General features: G+C 63.8%; 1 protein-coding gene across 1 annotated transcript in view; it reads right to left on the bottom strand.

Moving 5' to 3' along the window:
* RASGRF1 (Ras protein specific guanine nucleotide releasing factor 1) overlaps positions 1-21,741 on the bottom strand; it is a 102,610-nt gene that overhangs the window by 34,712 nt on the left and 46,157 nt on the right. Inside the window, exons 6-13 of the mRNA XM_047086496.1 lie at positions 17,754-17,833; positions 15,930-16,123; positions 12,455-12,564; positions 9,349-9,467; positions 7,516-7,676; positions 4,346-4,409; positions 2,414-2,550; positions 255-337 (exon numbers count right to left, since the gene is read on the bottom strand). Of these exons, the coding sequence (XP_046942452.1) occupies positions 255-337; positions 2,414-2,550; positions 4,346-4,409; positions 7,516-7,676; positions 9,349-9,467; positions 12,455-12,564; positions 15,930-16,123; positions 17,754-17,833 (948 nt within the window). The remainder of the gene's footprint in view (positions 1-254; positions 338-2,413; positions 2,551-4,345; positions 4,410-7,515; positions 7,677-9,348; positions 9,468-12,454; positions 12,565-15,929; positions 16,124-17,753; positions 17,834-21,741) is intronic.

The following is a 21,741-nucleotide window of genomic DNA, read 5'->3' as shown; positions in this document are numbered from 1 at the left end:
CTTGAAAAAAAAAAGGCAGCACGAAGCTTCACCTGTGCCGTCGTTTAAACAGCCTGCCACGAAAATCCACGTTTTATGAAACAGAAACTAAGCCAAAGCCATCGTCCAAACAGACGTTAAGTCAAAACCAACAAGCGGGCAGACACCCCCAAACCGCACAGACGCGGCCCAGCACCCCGGGGAGGCCCAGCGGCCAGCCGTCCCGGTGCCCCTGCTGCTGCCCGGGCCGCACGCAGGCTCTGGCGGGCACTTACTTGATCATCTGCGGCACGGTGACCTTGGAATTCTCCTCAAACGCGTTCATCATGAGGCCGTTGCAGCGGATGTTGTCCACACACTGGAATCAGGGAGGCCCAGGGTCAGAGCCCGGCCGCCGCCAAGGGGGCGGCCGGCGTGCCCAGCCTGACGCGGGGTCCTCGCGCGCCTGAGGGTGTCGTCCAGGCACGGGCGGGTGGAACACAGCCTTCCTTTGCCGCGTCTGGAGGTCAGCTCCCCTTCCGTGACCTTTGGGGGATTGCCTGACCTCGCTGGGCCTCCTGCCCCTGACTTCAAAGCGGGGACAATGACTCCTACGCAGCCAGATTGTTCGCAAGAGGAGGCACCTGACCTGGAGGGTCTGTCGCTGACCTCTGGGGTCTAGCGTGAAGTGCGAGGTCAGAGCCACGGTCGTCGGGGTCCCCCTGCCGGAGGCTGGCCCCCTACGCCCCTGAGTGCGCGTGCTGTCCTGCACCCCGGGTCCTCCAACCACCCTCGGCCAATGCTCTGAGGCCGTGGGTGGTTCCGTGGCCAAGCTCCCACCTCGGGCAGGAGGTGGTTAGGCTGCCTGCACAGGGGAAGACGCACTGACCTTTCAGCCTCCGGAAAATTCAAATCCATATTCTGTTTCGAAGAAGCAGCCCCCACCCAAATGAAAACACCTTTTTCCCGGGGGAGAGGGGGCGGGGAGGACTTTCTCCCTTCTCACTGCCCCCCTCCCCGAAACCTTCACATCTTTGCCATGGGAGGGTTTCCTCTCGGTTCAGAATCTCCTGGTTTTGAGGATGTGTGCGTGGAGGGGGCTCAAAGTCACCAGGAAGTTGGGAGAGGCTGGCACAGCAGGGACGGCCCTGCCCCCTGTGCTGGGGACCAGCGTCCGGTCAAGGCTGGGCCCCCAGATCTTTGGGGGGGCTTTTATTTCTAAAAGTTTTAAATATTTATTTTTGAGAGAGAGAACAGTGTGTGAGCAGGCGAGGGGCAGAGAGAGAGGGAGACACAGAATCCGAAGCAGGCTCCAGGCTCTGAGCTGTCAGCACAGAGCCGGACGTGGGGCTCGAACCCACGAACCAGGAGATCATGACCTGAGCCGAAGTCGGAGGCTTAACTAATTGCGCCCTGGGAGGTGGGGGGGGGGTGGGACTTTCAGAGGAAGGTTCCTGTTCCCCGCACTGCCCAGCCCAGTGTCTCCACCCCGCTGCTCTTAGGCTGTCTTCAGCTCTGCCTCTACCAGCAACACCAAAACTCAGGGCGCCTGGCTGTGGACAGAGCTCCCCAGAGGCATGACGGGGCCCGGGGATGGGCTGGGGGCCCTGACGCCTGCTGGGATCAGCACTCTTTCCTAGTGTCTGGTTTCCTGGGTTTCTCTGGGGCACACTGGGCTCGCAGAAAGAGCACACATCTACCACAGGTACCCTGTCCTGCCTCGTTCTTCCGGCATTTCCGGACGGGCAGCAAGCCAGGGAGCTGGGGGAGCGGGCGGTCGGGGGCGGGGGGCCCAGCATTAAAGAGAGCGGATCCCCAGCTTTGCCGTCCGCTGCTCCCCCACCCCGCGGAGGGCAGGCCGCAGGCAGACGGCCGGGGAGGGGTTCCTGGCTGCAGGGAGGGGCTGTACTAACCCACCGCCTGTCCTGGAGCCCAGGGCGCTGACAGCCTCTTCCGGACTCCCATGTCCCGACTCCCTGTCTGACTTCCAGACAGACTCTGCCTGGTCTCACAGGAGTCCGTGGCTTGCCGGCTCTGCTCACCCCTCCCTGGAAAGCCTGCGCTTTCCCTGCCGGCTGTGCTCACGGCCCTAACGCTTGGGCAGGCCCGATGGAGGCCGAGGCGCTCTGTGTAGCTGACCCGAGGCCGTGTGGGGCCTTTGGTCTCCAGCACCCCGGGCTTAGGACGCTCAGACTTTTCTCGCTTACCAATGGCCCGCGGCATGCGCTAAAATGCACTTGCATCCGGTAAGTCTGCTGGGGCCTGGGGGCAGCTCAAAAACCTGGACTTTTAAAAACCACCGTAGCATGAGATCCAGGTGCCAAGGGTTCTCCTCCCACTCTGCCAACGTGAGGGCAGCACTGGGAGGGAACTCGTGTCTTTTCTTGGAGCACATGGAGCCCGTCCCCCCCGCTCTCCTCCCCTGCCACTCCCAGGAACAGGTGACCCTGCTCACCTGGCTGATGTCACTGGTCCACGCCGCCTTCTCCTGTCTGGACGAGGCCACCAGGATGACCGTGAAAGGCGGGGAGTCCTTGGGCTCCACCCCGATCTTAAAATCCAAGTGGTCTATGTCTTGGCTGGACCCTTTGGCTTCCGGTTGGCAAAACACAGAGTTAGCATGAGTGGGGTCTCTCTGAGTCGGGAAACCTCTGACAAGGCCCTGTCTGTCTTACCCCCTGGAGGACAGTGGTGGTGGAGGGAGTGGGCACCTGGCCACTCGCTGTATCAGACATTCTCCCCTGCACTCCCGGGGGGAGGGGAGCCCCCTCGAGACGGACAAAGCAAGGACCTGGGCTGAGAAGCAGCTTACAACACGTGGGCGGTCCGGCAACAGAGCTGTGGGCACCCCCCTGCCCTTGTCACATCTCGGGGTAGCTGAGGTCACGAGTGATAACGTCCTGGAGACCCCCCGCAGGGCGGCAGCGAGGCCAGGACGAGAACGGCCTCGGGGCCGGGCCCTCCTGCCATCCCAGGGTGGTACCAGGCGGGGCTGGATGGGGAACTTCAGATCTCGCACTTTCGCGGCCCTGACCAGACACTGAGCTCAGTGTGGACCTCCCCAAGAGCAAAGCGCCTTCTCCGCATTTTCGTTACTGTTCTCCACCTGGGAGCTTCCTTCAAGTCTTGGGAGCTGGAAGACCGAGCTCACGGTTTAGGATGCCTTCACTGTGCCCTCGTGAACCGGGGAACCACTTGGTGGAACGACGCAGAAGCCCGGCTCTGTCCTGCGGTCGCTACGCGGCCGTGGGGGGCGCCCTTCCCGCCCCAGACGCGGACGCCCCCGTGCACGTCCAGAGACCATGTGGCGTCTCTGGGGCTCCCGTCCCTTCCAGTTGGGACCCTCCAGGATTTCAGGGTTTCCTGCTGGGCACAGGGGAGCCTGTTCCGTGTGGTGACGCGGGGAGGGGATGCCGGCGGGTCCTCTGAGAAGCGGGGTGCCCGCCTGTGAGCGAGGGTGCTGAGGGGGGCTGCACAGCGCAGGGCCTCTACCGCCCTTGGCCCCGGAGGGAAAGTGGCTTTGGGGCCTGACCACTGCACTGAAGCCTGGGCTTTCCCGTGGCCCAGCCGAGGCCACGACTGGAGAAGGTTCCGCGGCCAAGGACGCTCCAGACAGACTGAGCCTATGCTTCCCGCGGGGGCTGCCTGACTCGGCTCCAGTGGACGTGCAGGGAAGGCACAGAGCCCTGCCACCGGGGCTGACCGGGGGCACGGGTCTGAGTGTGTGTGGACGAGGCTCCCGGTGCCTGGCAGACCCCCAGCCCGAGCCCCGGGCCCGGACCAGGATCCAAGGTGGCTCAGCCCTGTTCCGGCGCACCCCAGTCTGGGGAAGGGTGAAGACACAGGGTCCTGTGCCCCGGGGGGGGGGCAGTGAAGAAGGGACACGAGGACCAACCTTAGCCCAATCAAGTGACACTAGTGACCCCACCCAGTAACCGAAAACAATGACCCCGTCCTCCAGGGATGCCGGGGAGGGAAATCCCACAGAGCCCTTCCCCCACAGCCGGGCAACCCCCCTTGCGTCCCCCTCTGCTGGTGTCACGTGTCCCCGCACTTCCCACTGGAGGACAGAGCAGGCCCAGGGCCTCTCCGGCCTCTCGTGCGTGGCGCCCACGGACCTGTGCGTGGGGGTGCTCGGTGGACCCGTGCGTGGCACCTGTGGACGTGCTCGGTGGAGTGCAGTGACCCCAGACTGAACGGTGCCAACCACTCAGGGGGCCCGAAGAGTGTGGGAGGAACAGGGAAGTGGACCAAGGCCCTCCCACTGCAGGCCCGGCTTCCCTGGGTCCAAGAGCAGGACGTCCCCCGGGACACAGCGGGTCTGGGGTGGGTGAGAGTCTGTGGGGGCGGCCGTGCGCACGGGCACGTGTGCGGCCCCCAGCCCTACCTTCTTCCTCCGTGCTCTCTGGGTCCTCCAGCAAGGTGCAGTCGATGAGGGAGATGACCCCGTTCTGAAAGACAGCAGGGCCACCTCGAGTCACCAGGACACGGGCCGGTGAAGGGCCCCGGGAGTGGGGCGTGGCACGGCCATACAAGCGCGAGGCTGTGTGCGTCACGTTCCGCGCGGGCACTCTGGTTCCCACGTGGAAGGACGTGCTCTTCGCATCGGGGCCCCCACGAAGCAGATCAGGCGGGACTGTCTCGGGGGCTTTCCAGGGACGAGGGTCAAGGGCGGGTGGGGCGGGGGCTGCGGAATCCCCGATTCCGGGCTGAGACTCCACGTCTGCAACCTGGACACGGGTTTACCGGACTCCGCACACGTCTCGTTCTGATTTTACAGATGAGGAGACGAGATCGGAGACGGGGATCACGCCTGAGGTCACCCGGACCCTTAGAGCTGGGGTCACAACCTACTGGTTGCCCGTTATCGGGGGCATCTGGGTCCCTGAGAGTGGGAGCACCTCCGCGCATCGGATGCCCCGGCACCGTGGTGAACAGGGACCACAGCCGCGGGTGCAGGATGCTGACGCCCCCCTCAGAGCTGAGGTCCACTCCCCTCCCTGCCAAGTGCGGGCCGGACTCGGTCACCTGTGTCTCAGATGCTGTGCGCCTGTGGGAGCCACAGCCCCCTGCTTGCTCTGCGGGGGTCCCTGGGACCACGTGTTCTGGGGGAGCCACAGCAGGAAGGCTGGTACAGCGGGAGAGCTCGGCCTGGACTCCAGCTCGAGAGACCCCGGGCCCCACCCGCCCAGCCGGGGGCTCCGAGCCTCCTCACTCAGAAGCTGAGACCTTGGATGTGGGTAATCTGTCCCACGGGGCGGATAAGTGGGTAAGTAACGTAACAACTGATGGCGACAGAGACGCTGGCCACACATTCAATCTCCACACAGGTGTTTGCAGGGACGGCAGCCCGGGGGGCAGGGGGACCGGAGGGGGCATCGGGGCGTCCCCAATCCTGGGTTCTGCTTCTCGCTTTGCTGCTCGGTGGCCTCGGGCGAGCCCCGGGCTTGACCATCTGTAAAGCCCCATCTAGCTCTGACGTGCTCTTCCTTCTGGAAGACCTCAGGGTAGTTTCACAGCTTGACTTTGAGCCTGTGGTTCAAGGACACAGACTCTGGAGCCAGACTGCCGGCCCGGGACCAAATCCCTGCCCTGCCGCTTGCGGGCTTCTAGACGCCTCAGGTCCTTTATCCGTAAAACGGGGAAGTAACCGTATCGGCTTCGGCGGGTCGTTCCAGGAGTGGAGCGTGCGCACTTGGGGGAGTGCCTGGCCCGCGGTAACGCTTACGCAAGGGCTCGCTACCGCGAGTATCGTCACAAGTTCACGACCACGTAACTGAAAGTGACGACGACGGTTACCCGCCGAGCAGGTCCTGCGTCCCAGGCACCACGCCACGCCCTTGCTTCACGCTCACGGCATCCCCGAGGGACGCGTTTTCACCCCCATCGCGCAGATGGATTAACTGAGGCCTGGTGAGGCACCTGCTGGCAGGAGCGGGTGCTGGGACTTGACGAGCATCTCCGTGCTCCCTATGAGAAAAACTTTAAAAGCCCGAACAAACACCCCCAACCAAAATACGACAAAGGGAAAGACACGTGCTTTCGGGCAGCGTCTCCAGTTCGACCTGCCCCCGCTGACCCCCGCCTGCAGGAAACGTCCCCCCAGCCCAACAGAGATCCTCAGCCGAGACTCTGGAGCTAATGAATACGGACAGCTCTCCCTGACCCGGAGTTCGGTCGAAACTGGAGCGTTCGCCATAAGCTGACTTCCCCTCGTGCAGCCAAACGGCCGATTTATGCACGTGTCAACATAAGCGGTGCGTTCCCCGCAGCCACAGCGTCTCGTAGCGTCTCTGTGCGTTCTGGGCCAGGCATCCCGGGTCTGGAAGAGTGGCTTGTCCGAGGCTCTGGCTTAATCGAGGGCACCTTCCGGCCTTTTCTAGGCCGCCGCCGCCGCGTGTTCGGACCCGAGACCCTCCGAAGCGCGCTTCCCTGGGAGACCGCGGTTCACAGGTGCTCTGCCTCGACCGGGAAGATGCGCCCCCACCGCCAGCTGCTTGCGCCTGCAGGGCCTCTGGTGAGGATGGTCACCCCTGCTTTGCAGACAGGGAACTGAGGGAGAGACGGGCAGGGGCAGTTCTGGGCTGTTCCAGGCTCTCGTGCATGTGAGAGACTGAGTCGGGGCCAGGTCCTGAACTCGGGGCAGTGAGATAAGCAATGTGCCAAGGAGGGTGCAGGCTGACAGCAGGTGGCACCTGAGTAGCCACGAAGGACAGGAAGGCGGTCTTCCAGGGGAGAAACAAGGGGACAGTATGAGCCAAGGCCCTGTGGTCTGTGAAGGAGCAGGAGGCGTTTGAGGTGCTGATTCCCCGTCACCTTTGCCCTCTGTGACTACTTAATTGTCCCAGGGAGGCGGAGTGCAGCCCCCCACGACCACACTGTCGAGTTCCCCTCGTTTGGGGAAATTGCAGGGTCAGCACATCCGTGTGGCGGGTAAGTCTCCCCCTGGGAAAACCACCTCCGCGATCACGGCATCCCCCTGCCAGCGAGCGTTCCCCCTTGCTTTGGGGACGGGCCGATCAGCAGAGCGCGTGCCGTCTCCTGCAGGGCCGCGGGGTCCCGAGGACAGCCCTTCGTGTCTGCTCTCCTGCTGGCACGTCGTGCCTGGGGTGCCCCGCGTGCCGCTGTGCGAGCTCCTCCTGAGAGGAGGCTCTGGGCGCTGCTCCGGCCTCAGCAGGTGCCGTCCTCCACCCGGCCACTCACACGCACACACGCACACACGCACACACACTGGCAGACGCATGCACGCGCACACACGCGCACACACACGCACGCCTCTCAGCGGTTTGTCTAGACCCCCGGGCCCTCTGCCCTGGCACCAGCGGTCGGGGGCTCCTCTGGGGGTCCTGACACGCGCTCCCGTGTTCCCCATGATTTATTTCTCCAGCAGAAAACCCGGCTGTGTCCAGCTCTCTCCGACCCGCTCGTCAGACCAGCACACACGTGTGCACTCTCATGTGTCCGATCCCCGGCCCGCCGTCTGGGCCCCAGGTCAGGGTCAGCCGGGCCCCCGTGGGGGTGCCCGCCACGAGCCTCTGCAGCCCCCGCAGCCCTCACCTTGGTCAGGTGCAGTTTCCCGCCAGAGCCCCTGGTGCAGATGATGAGATGCTTGGAGAACAGGAAACACTGTCGCTCGCCCTCTTTCTTCAGGGACAGAGACCCCAGGCGGCCCCTGGTGATCTTGCCCTTCTCAGACATGGGCACCTGGATGAGGGAGCCTGTAGGTGGAGGGCAGACCCTGAGCCCACCTCCCAGAGCCACGCCCGCCGCCGGCCAGCTCTCAGGTGGGTCACGATGCCGGGACGGGGGAGTCCCAGGTCCTGGTAGCAGGTGCACCCCGGACGCGCTCTCAGCCCCGTCAGCCAGTCCCTGCAGGACCCCTCGGCCCCCTGCCGGGGCCCCGGCGAGTGGAGGAGCCTCCAGGACAGGTCCCCCGTGGCGGGAACGCAGGGCTGGGTGGGGGTGGGGGCAGCACACGTGGGGAGCCGGCTCTAGAGCAGAAGGGTCAGCACCAGGCACGGCCCCGCGGCCATGGCACACGTGAGTGCTCAGGCACAGCATGCCGGCCCCGTCCCTGACACCGTGTGCGGGAGGCCACTCCCGGGCAGGGCCATCCGGGGGAAGAAGCCACCTGCTGCCCCTGCTCCCGCCCCACACGTCCCTCCTCCCCCTCCCCCCCCCCCCCCGGGCCTTCCGTCGGTCAGGCACCTGCCCGGCACTCTTCTGCGCTCCCTCCTCGCTCAGCTCGTTACCTGTGGCTCCGAGTGCCGCTCCTTGGCGGGAAAGCCCCTCCTTTCCACCTCGTGAACTCCTATTTGTGCTTCCCTCCCAGGAAGGCCTGCCCGACTCCCCTCACCCTGCCTCCCGCCCCGTCCGGCGCTGCCTGGAGCCCCGTCCTGCGTCTGTCTCCTCAGGATCCCCTGCACTGTCCGCTCCTGGAGGGGGGACCGGCCTGCTCTCTGGGTGTCCCCGGAGCCCAGCGTTGGCCCGGCATGAACGAGGCAGGCGCCGGTGCTAGATGCGTGATGAACGAGTGAGAAACGGCTTCTGGTCCCACCCCGCCCCGCGCCTGGTTCCAGGCCCAGCACAGCCCCACGGGAGAGGAGGAAGCACTTTGCTCGGGGAACGGAGCAGATTCCTGGTCTGCGGGGACGCTGCCCGTGCCAGGAGGGGCCGTTCTTTGGCCACCGCAGCGTGGGCCCGGCGCCGCCCAACTCAGGCAGGGTGGACGGGGGAGGGGCACGGGGGTCACACGGGGCCTTAGAGTAAAACTCCAAGCTGAGGACACCTGCAGGGCCAGCTGCCCAGGCTGCAGGAGGTGTGGGCAGCTCTCCCTCTGGCCAGAGAGGCCCAGGGCCGGACGGAGGGACCTCTGATGCGGGCAAGCACGAGCCGGTCCCCACGGGACGTGGGCTCTGGATGGGACAACCCTCAGAAGCACCGAGGCCCCAACGTCCTGGCACCAGCAGCCAGCCCCCCGCCCCGCCGGCCCTCAGTGGGGCTGCACCTCCCAGGCGAGGAAAGGGAGCCACTGTGAACGTGACCGTCCCCGAGAGGCCGAGGACACGGGCACTGAGCCACACCGCCTTCCTCGGGGCTGGGAACGCTAGATTCAGGCCTGTCCGCACCTGCCCTCGTCCTCTGCTCCCTACTCTCTCCCCAGAACGTGGTGTCCGTGTTCACGGGGACACATGGCAGACCGGGCCGCCTGGGAAGGAGTGTGTTAACCTCTGGGGAAAAGGGACCCGGAGGCCAACGGTGTCTGCGTCTGCAGGTGTGGGTGCGACGTCCACAGGCCTCCAGCGGCCCCGAGACACTCAGCAGACATGCCATTTGGAGGTGTCCCTGGGGCTGCCTGGGGCGGGGGAGGGCAGGGCACAGGGGACGTACCTTGTCTCACGAAAGTCTGGCTGGTGTCCAGCAGGATTTCACAGCCTTCGATAATCATGCGCTCGATGGCTAGATTTTTCCGGATGTTCTCTGTCTCGCTCACTTCGTCATGCATTATCCTGCAGGGACAGGAAATAAGTCAGAGGCACAAGGAGGGAATGGCCAGGCCTTTGGCAGTCCTAGCAGGAAAGCCCGGCCCCTGGATTCTCTGAGCCTGCAGTCACGAAGGGGGAGAGGGCATGCATTTATCAAGTGCCCGCTGTGTGCAGGACGCTCGACAGGCACGATCTCATTTTATTCTTCTGGAAACCCACGGAGGCAAATGTTCTTATCTCAGAGAAAAGGAAATGGAGATTAGCAATTAGGAAGCAAGTGTGTCTGATCTAAAAGTCTGACCCATGTGGAACAGACGGCAGACTGTGGAGGAAGATGGGAGCATAGCAAACGTCCCTTGTTCACTGTTCTGGCCCATGTGCCCCTGCTGGCCTTATTTCCATCCACAGGACAAACCATGTTCACCTCTGCCTCAGGGCCTTTGCACTTGCTAGTCTTTCCTTTAATGCTCTTTATATGGTTGTTTCCTTAATGTTGTTTGGGTTCTGGACTTAGTTTTGGGGTGCCAGCAACCCAGCTGGCTCAGGGGAAGCCTGACTTGAGTCCACAGGCTCCGGCCCATCGGGGAGGGAAGCCGGACAAGCCGGCCATTATTCTGAGACTCTGGGTGTCTCTCTTCTTTGTCCTGCTCTGACCGCGGTGGCACCCATCCTCTCCAGGGGGTGGCGCCATTTTTACCTGCTTTTAAATAAGCTTTGCAGAAAAGGGGGCCGTGAGTTTCCGGGAGGTCAGGAAGGTGACGGGTAAGTTTGGGGAGGGGTCTGGAAAAAGCGCCCACGTACTCCAGGAGAGGCACAAAGCCCCGTTGTGTCTGATTCCACAACTAGGAAGCCAAGAGGGAAGGTCAGTGCGTGTGGTTTACAAAGTCCGAACCCAAGACAGCGGGAGGGGCGGCCCGTGGAAGCCGCACGGTGCTGAGCGGTGAGTCCACGCCTCTGTCCCGAGCCGGCCGGAGGGGAGGACCCTGGGGCGAGGACGGGGGATGATGCACTCCACGCGCTGACCCTGCGTCTGGCGCACGGCCCGCACTTCAGCAAAGGGCAGCGGTCACTGACCACAGGTCCCTGAACGCGTATTTCTATCCGTTTCTTCTTCTGGTTATCAGACGGGGCATGTGGCCGGGCCTCGGTGTCCCCGCGATGCTGTCCTCAGAGCCCAGGCCCCAGCCCTCCTCCAGGAGGGACCGGTCGGGCTGTGCTGGTGCCCCGGAAGGGATTCAGCAGCCAAGGGTAACAGGAACCTGTTTTTTTTTTTTTTTGCTGAAGGTGCGGATTCTCCTGGGAGAGGGCTGTATTTAGTGAAAAATAAGGGGTGATAACCAAGTAGCGAAACTGGTCTTGTCGTCAGATAAACGCGAGGTGCAGCTGATCGGACCGTGCCAGCCCGGGGCCGGGGTCTGCGTCCGGGCGCAGGGGGCGCTTGGGGAAGGGCCGGGGTCTGCGTCCGGGCGCAGGCTGCACACGGCTGGAGGTGGTGCCTGCTTCTCTTGTGAGCCCAGCCAGTGAGGGCAGGGCCAGTCCTGGGGAGGGGTCTGTGAGCACAGCTCAGGGGGGCTGGAAGCTCTCCTCAGGGCCCCAGGCAGGGTGGGGATGACAGGGCTGTTGCCATGGAGACAGGAAAGCTCCCTCCTGTGCGGTTAGGGCCTCGCTCGGGGCCCAGGTGCAGGTCACTGGCTGGGACAGAGGAAGAGCTGGCCAAGTGCTCAGGACGCCGGGGGAAGGGAGTCGGGGTCTCGGGCCAAACACCTCGACCTGCATGTGCCCCCTGGACCCCTGCCTGCACAGGCCGGGGTGCCCAGCAGTGACAAGGAGCCTCGCTGCCTCACGGGGGCCCCAAGGCTTCTCCTGGGGGAGGAACGTGCAGGGACAGCTCCCTGGGACTTGAAAGGACGGGGTGCCCACTCCCCAGTGGTTTTGTCTGTCTGAAGTCACGCCCTGAGGACACCCTCACCCCGCCCTGGACCAGCCCGTCCTCCCTCTGCCCGGCCGGCGGCCCCTCGTCAGCCTGGGGAAGCCTCTCAGGGCGCGAGTGGTTGATGGGGCCCAGGCAGGACGGGGGCTCCACACCCTGCGGGCCGAGCCTCCTTTGCAGGGTTCAGGGCCCCTTGGGTCTGGGCTCCACGTGGTGCAGCCCCTGGGGCTCAGCCCTCAACCCTGGCGGTCTCACCAGCCTCCTGACAGGCCCGTGTCTGAGCTGGCGACCTCTGACCCCCAGACACAAGCGCCCTGCCCCCGCCTGTGCCTGCCTCTGTGCCATCCGTCTGTCTCAGGTCCAGCCCAGCCCCAGGGAGATTCCAAGAACAGGAAGGACTCCCCTCCAAACCGCCCTCCGCAGTCTCCGTCCTGGCCACCGGCAGCCCCGGCCTCCTGTCCCTGCGGCTGCGCCTAACTCGCCAGAGACACCTGCTGGTTCCGCCTTCAAAATGCACCTGGAATCTGAGCCTCACCCCCCACCCCCACCCCCACGGCCACCACCTGCCACCGGCCACCATCATCCATCTCCTGCCTGGGTGCAGGGGGCATACGGGAGCCAAGGCATTCGGCCTGAGACCGACGCCCAGGGTCCCGGGAGAGGGGTCAGCCCGCTCCTCCGCGCTGGCCCCTTGGCTTCTGCCCGTGCAGAAGGCTGGCTCGCCGGCTTTGGAGATGGGGCGCGGCGGGGGGGGGCCAGGTGTGGGGTCGCTGACCAGAGTCTCGGGCACGTGAAGCCACGGGGCTGACACGTTTACGCTGGAGGACAGAGCCAACGGCCCCTGTGGGTGCCCTTCCCCGGACCATCCACGCCGGGCACACACGGGCCACGCCATCCTGCCCGGTGCCCGCTCAGGCGCGAGCGTCGAACCGTCAGTCTGCTCGAGGGGCTCTGCCTCCCGCTGGCGGAGGCTGAGCCCCTTCCTCCCAACCCTGACCTGACCCTGACCCCGACCCTGACCACCAGCTTTTACCACCCGGGGCTGGAAGTTCCTGCTGGGGGCGCCCAGGGCCCGGCTCACCTGGACAGCTCCTCCAGCTTGGATTTGGCATAGTCCAGGCTGTTCCGCTCCACGTGCTCATGAGGGGTGTGGGCCAGGAGCTCGTGCAGCGTCAGGATGTACCTGGGAATCTGTGGCGGGAAGGGGCAGGGGGCAGAGGCAGGAATGGGGAGACAGGGACAGGGAGACGCAGAGCAGTAGCACAGAAGGACAGAGAGAGGAGGAAAGAAGGGCCCTCAGCTGGGAGGACTCCCAGGAGCAGGGCTGGGGAGGGAACTGGTTGCACTCTGTCCCCTGCAGCGTCCCACGGAGGCTGGTGGGCTCGGGCCCCGTGGCAGGGCCTGCACCCGCCCAGAGAGCCCGCTCTGCGGCGCTGGATGGGGGGTGCGGCCAGGGTCAGGGGCCAGCTCCCCATCGCCTGCCCCAGGCAGCCCCCACGCCCTGCAGGGCCAGGCCCCCTCCTCACTGTGGCCGCACTCGGCCACATCCCCCAGGCACCACTTGGACCATGAGGTAGGTGAGGAAGGTATCCAGCGCCTGGAACACGGGGGAGGTGACCTGGAACACGGGGGAGGTGACCTGGAACACGGGGGAGGAGGGGAAAGTGTCCCGCATCTGGAACACGGGGGAGGAGGGGAAAGCGTCCCACATCTGGAACACGGGGGAGGAGGGGAAGGCGTCCAGCACCTGGAACACGGGGGAGGAGGGGAAAGCGTCCCACATCTGGAACACGGGGGAGGAGGGGAAAGCGTCCCGCATCTGGAACACGGGGGAGGAGGGGAAAGCGTCCCACATCTGGAACACGGGGGAGGAGGGGAAAGTGTCCAGCACCTGGAACACGGGGGAGGTGACCTGGAACACGGGGGAGGAGGGGAAAGTGTCCCGCATCTGGAACACGGGGGAGGACGGGAAGGCGTCCAGCACCTGGAACACGGGGGAGGTGACCTGGAACACGGGGGAGGAGGGGAAGGCGTCCAGCACCTGGAACACGGGGGAGGAGGGGAAAGTGTCCCGCATCTGGAACACGGGGGAGGAGGGGAAGGCGTCCAGCACCTGGAACACGGGGGAGGTGACCTGGAACACGGGGGAGGAGGGGAAGGCGTCCAGCACCTGGAACACGGGGGAGGTGACCTGGAACACGGGGGAGGAGGGGAAGGCGTCCAGCACCTGGAACACAGGGGAGGAGGGGAAAGCGTCCCGCATCTGGAACACGGGGGAGGAGGGGAAAGTGTCCCGCATCTGGAACACGGGGGAGGAGGGGAAAGTGTCCCGCATCTGGAACACGGGGGAGGAGGGGAAAGTGTCCCGCATCAGGAACACGGGGAAGTGACCTGGAACACGGGGGAGGAGGGGAAAGTGTCCCGCACCTGGAACACAGGGGAGGTGACCTGGAACACGGGGGAGGAGGGGAAGGCGTCCAGCACCTGGAACATGGGGGAGGAGGGGAAAGTGTCCAGCACCTGGAACACGGGGGAGGTGACCTGGAACACGGGGGAGGAGGGGACGGCGTCCAGCACCTGGAACACGGGGGAGGAGGGGACGGCGTCCAGCACCTGGAACACAGGGGAGGAGGGGACGGCGTCCAGCACCTGGAACACGGGGGAGGAGGGGACGGCGTCCAGCACCTGGAACACGGGGGAGGAGGGGATGGCGTCCAGCACCTGGAACACGGGGGAGGTGACCTGGAACACGGGGGAGGAGGGGACGGCGTCCAGCACCTGGAACACGGGGGAGGAGGGGAAAGTGTCCCGCATCTGGAACACGGGGGAGGAGGGGACGGCATCCAGCACCTGGAACACGGGGGAGGAGGGGAAGGCGTCCAGCACCTGGAACACGGGGGAGGTGACCTGGAACACGGGGGAGGAGGGAAGGCGTCCAGCACCTGGAACACGGGGGAGGTGACCTGGAACACGGGGGAGGAGGGGAAAGTGTCCCACATCTGGAACACGGGGGAGGAGGGGAAAGTGTCCCGCATCTGGAACACGGGGGAGGACGGGAAAGCGTCCCACATCTGGAACACGGGGGAGGAGGGGAAAGTGTCCAGCACCTGGAACACGGGGGAGGTGACCTGGAACACGGGGGAGGAGGGGAAGGCGTCCAGCACCTGGAACACGGGGGAGGAGGGGAAAGTGTCCCGCATCTGGAACACGGGGGAGGAGGGGAAGGCATCCAGCATCTGGAACACGGGGGAGGAGGGGAAAGTGTCCCGCATCTGGAACACGGGAGAGGAGGGGAAAGTGTCCCGCATCTGGAACACGGGGGAGGAGGGGAAGGCGTCCAGCATCTGGAACACGGGGGAGGAGGGGAAAGTGTCCCGCACCTGGAACACGGGGGAGGTGACCTGGAACACGGGGGAGGAGGGGAAGGCGTCCAGCACCTGGAACATGGGGGAGGAGGGGAAAGTGTCCAGCACCTGGAACACGGGGGAGGTGACCTGGAACACGGGGGAGGAGGGGACGGTGTCCAGCACCTGGAACACGGGGGAGGAGGGGACGGCGTCCAGCACCTGGAACACGGGGGAGGAGGGGAAAGTGTCCCGCATCTGGAACACGGGGGAGGAGGGGACGGCGTCCAGCACCTGGAACACGGGGGAGGAGGGGACGGCGTCCAGCACCTGGAACACGGGGGAGGAGGGGACGGCGTCCAGCACCTGGAACACGGGGGAGGTGACCTGGAACACGGGGGAGGAGGGGACGGCGTCCAGCACCTGGAACACGGGGGAGGTGACCTGGAACACGGGGGAGGAGGGGACGGCGTCCAGCACCTGGAACACGGGGGAGGAGGGGACGGCGTCCAGCACCTGGAACACGGGGGAGGAGGGGACGGCGTCCAGCACCTGGAACACGGGGGAGGTGACCTGGAACACGGGGGAGGAGGGGAAGGCGTCCAGCACCTGGAACACGGGGGAGGAGGGGAAAGCGTCCCACATCTGGAACACGGGGGAGGAGGGGAAGGCGTCCAGCACCTGGAACACGGGGGAGGAGGGGACGGCGTCCAGCACCTGGAACACGGGGGAGGTGACCTGGAACACGGGGGAGGATGGGAAGGCGTCCAGCACCTGGAACACGGGGGAGGAGGGGAAAGCGTCCCGCATCTGGAACACGGGGGAGGAGGGGAAAGCGTCCCACATCTGGAACACGGGGGAGGAGGGGACGGCGTCCCGCATCTGGAACACGGGGGAGGAGGGGAAAGCGTCCCGCATCTGGAACACGGGGGAGGAGGGGAAGGCGTCCAGCACCTGGAACACGGGGGAGGAGGGGAAAGTGTCCCGCATCTGGAACACGGGGGAGGAGGGGACGGCGTCCAGCACCTGGAACACGGGGGAGGAGGGGATGGCGTCCAGCACCTGGAACACGGGGGAGGTGACCTGGAACACGGGGGAGGAGGGGACGGCGTCCAGCACCTGGAACACGGGGGAGGAGGGGACGGCGTCCAGCACCTGGAACACGGGGGAGGTGACCTGGAACACGGGGGAGGAGGGCACGGCGTCCAGCACCTGGAACATGGGGTAGGTGAGGAAGGTCTCCAGCGTCCTCTCCTCGCAGTCTGGCTTGGCCTCGTAGTGCTTCAGCAGCTTGTCGAAGTCCCGGTTCTGTTTGCAGTGCGCCAGGATCTGCAGGCTATACTGGTGGTTCCGCACGAACTCCTGGTAGATGTTCAGCATGGGCAGCAGGATGTCGAACAGGTCGGCTGCGGGGAAGGCGGGCTCAGCGGGGGGCGGGGCGCCGGGGCCCGGCTCAGACCCCAGCCCGGGGGTCCCGCCTCGGGGTGCCGCCGCCCTACCCAGGGCCGGACGGAGGGGCGCCGGGGCCACCTCCGAACCGCAGACTCGTGGAGACGGCCCGTCTGGCGTGGCCCCCGTGGGCCAGAGGGCCAGCAGCGGGGGCCCCCACCCCTTCGGGACCCGCACACCCTGACGGCTCCCAGCTGGGAGGCCTGCCTGGAAGCGCTGTCTGCGGAGGGACGCGGCCTCGCCCAAGTCATGCTCGACCCGACGGCGGGCCCGGGTGGGGTGTGAAGGGGGGGGGGGCCCGCCTCAGTCTGTGACATCTCTGAATCACCCCAGCTCTGGAGTTTCTGTGGGGTCGGCCGAAGCCTCCGCTGTGACTGCCCCCTGCCCTGGCTCCCTCACCGTGTCACACGAGGGCTCCCAGGAGGCCTCCCTCCTAGCCTGTCCCACCTGTGACACGAGTGATGGCCGAGGTCACGCGGGGACTCTGTGGCAGACGTGGAAGCAGGTCTCCTGACCGCACGTTCCACGGCTTCCTGCCACACCACACACCCACCCGAGCCCGTCCCTTCCCCCACGTGTCCCTCCGTTCCCGTCTTTCCAGACCCGCTTCGGTGAGGTGGGTCCCGCGCCGGCCTCCTGCCCTCCCAGCCCCCCAAAGCCCAACCACTCTCCCTAGATCTCAACACTTGCCGGGTGGGATAGACCCGCCGAAACCGCTGCTCAACCCCGTTAAGAAAGAAAAGCATGCGTCCTGGTCATAAACTCTGGGCAGGGGCTGCTGGACGGGGCATTCCTCTGCCCAGTGGACGGCATCCTCGACTGGGAAGGACAGGAGGGGTGGCCCCCGTCTGTCCAGGCCGCTCTGATTTTGACCTTGGGGACAGTGGGGGTCTCTGACTTGAGAACACAAGAGAAAGCGCCTGCTCGGTCAGAGGCGTCCATGGCCCGAGGGCGGGGAAGCTTTGGGTCAATAATGCTACTTTCGGAAACTGGTAGTAAGGAGAAGTCGTCACTGGCAGAGATCATTACTTCTGAGCCAGCAATGGGCACCGAAGCATTACGCACCCAGCAAAAAGGATGCTTCCAGAGTAAGAAAACACTGGTGCTGTGAAGTTAGGCAAAATAAATCAATAAAAAAAAAAAAAATAAATACAACAGCAAGATTCAGAATCTAAATTCAGTATGTTTGCAATTATGTAAAATGGGGGAAAAAAACCCAAGGTCTCTGCATAGAAAAAAAATTGGAAGAAAACACACTGAAATGTTTATAGCACTTATCTTTGGAAGGAGAACGATGATTGATATTTTTAAACCTTTTCTACTTTTCTAGATTCTCGAATTTTCTCAAATGGGTACACAGATATTATTTTTAAAAGGGAAAAGTACAGAAGTACCTAAAAATACGCCGTTTCCTCCTAGAAATGCAGTTTTTGCCAACACGTGTGTTCTCTTCTCCCTCTGGGGGCTTCGGTGGGTTTCTGGGGGGGCTGCTCCAGGACGGAAGCACCACCGGCCCGGACGGCGGCCCCGGCGAGGGCCCTGGGGGGAGGTGGGCGGCCGGGGGCCCTGCGAGGGCCAGCTACTCACCCAGGACCAGCGTGGGCCAGCTGGAGATGCGGGCCTTCAGGCCCTGGTAGAAAATTTGGTGCAGGAACATGATGGTCTCGCTGAAAGGGGAAAGCGCGGGGTGAGCTCCGCCCCGGGGGGGGGGGTCCCTGCCCCTCCAGGGCGCCGCGCCCCCGCCCCAAGCCAGCCCCCCGAGGACCCTGCGGGGCTCTGGGAGCGAGCCCCTTTCTCCCCCGAGACCTCAGGGCAAACACCGTCAGCACGGACAGCGTCACCTGTGGGGCCCGGTGTGGGACGAACACCAGGACCCTTGTTAAAAAGCAACCGAGAATTTCGGCCTCAAGTGGGGGCCGCGCCCCGGGAGCCTGAACGCTGCACTGGCTCCCGGCCTCCCTGTGCCCCAAGTTCTCACCTGCTGGGAGCGCCCCCTGGGGACCCCTGGAGGAGCCCAGGGTCACACGGGGGCTCTGGTGGAGTAAAGGCCACCGAGGGATGTACAGAACAAACAGGCTGTGGCCTCAGACCCACAGGAAGCAGGGCTGCACTCTGCCTAGGCCCCTTCCCCGGCTGTGTGACCTCGAGCGAGACGCCGGACGTCTCTGATCCTCAGGTCTTTCACACAAAACGTGGAGGTGCGACGGGACGCACCTGCCACTAACGGGACTATTTCAGTGTGTGGGGGGGCACTCAGTCACCGCTCACTCTCCACCACCCTTTGGGGCAAAGTTAAGGGAGCAAAAGACCCAGTGTCCCCAAGCACCAGCTCCGTCGCCCCCTGACGTGCCGGGGGATGTGCTTGGTGCTCTCCAGGCAGCCACACCGGCCCTGGCTTCCCTCCGGCACCCCCTCCCCGCCCACGGCTCTGCAGGCAGCTGGCCCCAGAACACAGCCCAGTCTGTCCTCACAGCTTGTCTCCTCGGGGACAGACTCCTGCTTCCTCCTGCAGCCCCTCCCCCCAACCATTCCTCCCCTCCCCCTCCCCCCGGGAGAGGTGGAGGGTCTCCCCAGAGCATCTGGGGCTTGTCCTGAACCAGACGGGGAGTCCTGTAGGATGCTAAGGTCGTACACCCTATTCTTGGACCGGAAAACAGAGGCCCAGAGAGGAAGAGTTGGGGCAGCCGGAGCCTCTGAGCCCCGCTTTCCCTCTCCCCGAATGTTCTCTGTGTCTGTGCTCTCTTCTCGCCCCCGCCCCCTTGTTCTGCTGTTCCAGGCACCGGGTATTTTCCCCCAGGGGGGGCTGGTGCAGGAGCTGTCCCCTCTCCCAGCACCACGTGCCCTGGGGTCTCGCTCCGGGGTGGAGGGTGCTGAGGGGCGCAGCGATGTGGGGAGCAGAACGTGGGGTAGAGGGGCTCTGATAGGGGGGCTCTGTGACCCCAGGGGGGAGAAGGAGGGCTGGGAGGGAAGTGCAGAGACAGCGGGGGCAGGTGGGGTGGGGGAGTCGGGGACAGAGACAGACACCGCCTTCAGGCTGAACAGCAAAGCCCATGACCCCATTATTCCCACGAGACACACAGACTGGAAGGGAAACGTGGCACCGGGGGAACATATCAAGAATCCACGTGGAGGACACCTGAGTTCTCATTCCAAGCGTGGTCATTAGGGAGACCTGACTCTCATCTCCCTGAAGTCCCACGAGAATGGTCCCCCAGGTGTGGGGACACACGGATCCCCGACCAGAGACACCCTCAGGTGTGGACACACGGAACCCCGACCAGGGACATCCCCAATGTGTGTGGACACACGAACCCCCGATGAGAGACACCCCCAGCTGTGGGAACACATGGATCTCCGGCCAGGGGCCACACCCTGGTCTGAAGTCATTTTTTATTTTTAGGCAAATCCCTACAGTGACTTTTGACAGGGCTGGTTTCTGTCTCTTTGTGGCCCCTGAACTAGTCTGTTGAGTGTACAAATACCAATTCCGAGAACCTTCAGGCCACATGTGAAGACCCTTCGGGCAGTTCAAAACCAAGAGACTGACCCAAGGGTGTGTGAGACGAAGGGAAGACTGTCTGATCTGAGACAGAAGAGTGGGTGTTAGGGGACTTTCAGGGGATCTTGAGGGAGCCCGGGGGCTCTGGACTACCTGCAGTTGCCACAGCAACCCTCGGGGGAGCCACCCCCAGGCACCTCCAGCCGACAACTGCTCAGGCTGCACCGAAAAGGAAACGCACCTTCTGAAAGTCCAGTACTGCACAGACCTCTGTAGTAGCATGCTGGGAACGTCATAAGCTGGGACTATAAAAATATAGCTGACAAAGCATCCATTTTAAAAGTATACACTGTGAGGATTTCACCTGTAATCTTACTACCTAGAAATTACCATCGTTTCCCACCTGACAGGAAAACAAAGTGATCTCATTGTGCTTTGATTTGCTTTTAAAAAAAGCCTTGTTACGTTCAGCACTTTTCCTGTGTATCGGCCATCTGAATTCCTTCTTTTGGGAATGGCCTAGCCGTGTCCAATGACTCTCTTCTCTTATTAATTTTGCTTAACGTTTATTTATTTTTGAGACAGAGAGAGACACAGCATGAACGGGGGAGGGGCAGAGAGAGAGGGAGACACAGAATCGGAAACAGGCTCCAGGCTGTCAGCAGAGAGCCCGACGCGGGGCTCGAACTCACGGACCGCGAGATCGCGACCGGAGCCGAAGTCGGACGCGTAACTGACTGAGCCACCCAGGCGCCCCTCGTTGTTCTTATTTTAAAATGCTGTTACTTATATGTGTGTACGTCTTCATTTGAACTTGAAGACTGGCTTGCTATCCTGCACTGACCGGAATTACGTTGCATTTACAGAACATCTTGGGTGCACGCGGCAACTTTACGACACAAAACCTTTCCGTCCAAGGGTGGCCCACTCTCTGTTGTTGTATAGCCTGCAAGCTTAGGAGGATTTTTACATTTTTAAGTGGTCTGGAAAGAAACAAAATAGTATTTCACAGTATGGGAACATACGTGACACTCACAGTTTAGTGTCCATAAGCGAACGGAGACTTAGGGGAACGCAGCCACGTCCATTCATTCGTGGATCGCCCATGACTGCTTAGTTTCCGCACAGACCGCATGGCCCACACGGTCTAAACTATCTGTCTGGTCCTCTACAGAAAAGGTGTGCCGATCCCTGGTCCACGTGAGTAGTGTCCCTGAGCTGTGCAGCGCGTAGCTGGTACAGCTGTACGCTATGGCCCTGAACTCACCCACAGCAAGCGGGACTCAGACACGGAGTAAGTCATTATTTAGGTGTGATGGCTGCCACCGAGGGCAGCACGGGACCCTGGGGACACATAAGCAGGGCCACAAGCCGATGGTGGCAAGGGATACGGGGACGCGAGCCAAGGAAAGACATGGAGGCAGGGTGGAGACACCCGTCCAGGACACAGGGTGGGAGGCGTGTTCAAGGAAGAGGCAGTGACCTGAGCTCCCGGTACCCGGCGCCCCACCGGAGCCCAGAAGGCGTGCCTCACCCAAGGCCGATGCGAGGTAAGTGGGCGGGGCCTGGCCCCTGCACCCCCACCCTGCCCTCTGCCCATTCATGGCCAGTTCGCTGCCTCTGTCCAGCACGTCCCTCCCGCGCAGACGTGGCTCACTGATGGTGCACACGCCCCGACCCCCCAATCTCCTGACCCGGGACTGCAGGCAGCCCTGCTCACCAGTCACAGCGGCCTCGGTGACAAGCCATCTGTCACCTGGCGGGATGCCCCTGCTCACCGGCACCGCCCGTGGTGCCCGGCGACGGGGGCCGGGCGTGGCTCTCACCACGGAGAAACAGCGCCAGTCTGCAATTTGTGGTCTGGCTGAACAAACCCGCCGCACGCTTTACGTGAACGATCTCTCCTCCCTGGCGGAGAGGCACAGCGAGCCCCTCCCCGCTCTGCGGCACCCTCCCGATCGCCCACCTGCGTGCCCGGGGCGCTCTCTTCCCAAGCTCCGGCCGACGACGCTACCCAGTCAGCAGCGGGGTTCTAACGGGGCCGTGCATTTGAGTCTGAAACTCCAGCAGAAAGTG

Source organism: Lynx rufus, unplaced genomic scaffold (genome assembly GCF_022079265.1).
Source record: "Lynx rufus isolate CCGP_SWC_20201006 ecotype Redwood Valley unplaced genomic scaffold, mLynRuf1.p SCAF_21, whole genome shotgun sequence".
Taxonomy (NCBI): Eukaryota; Metazoa; Chordata; class Mammalia; order Carnivora; family Felidae; genus Lynx; species Lynx rufus.
This window is presented reverse-complemented; position numbering and strand designations above follow the sequence as displayed.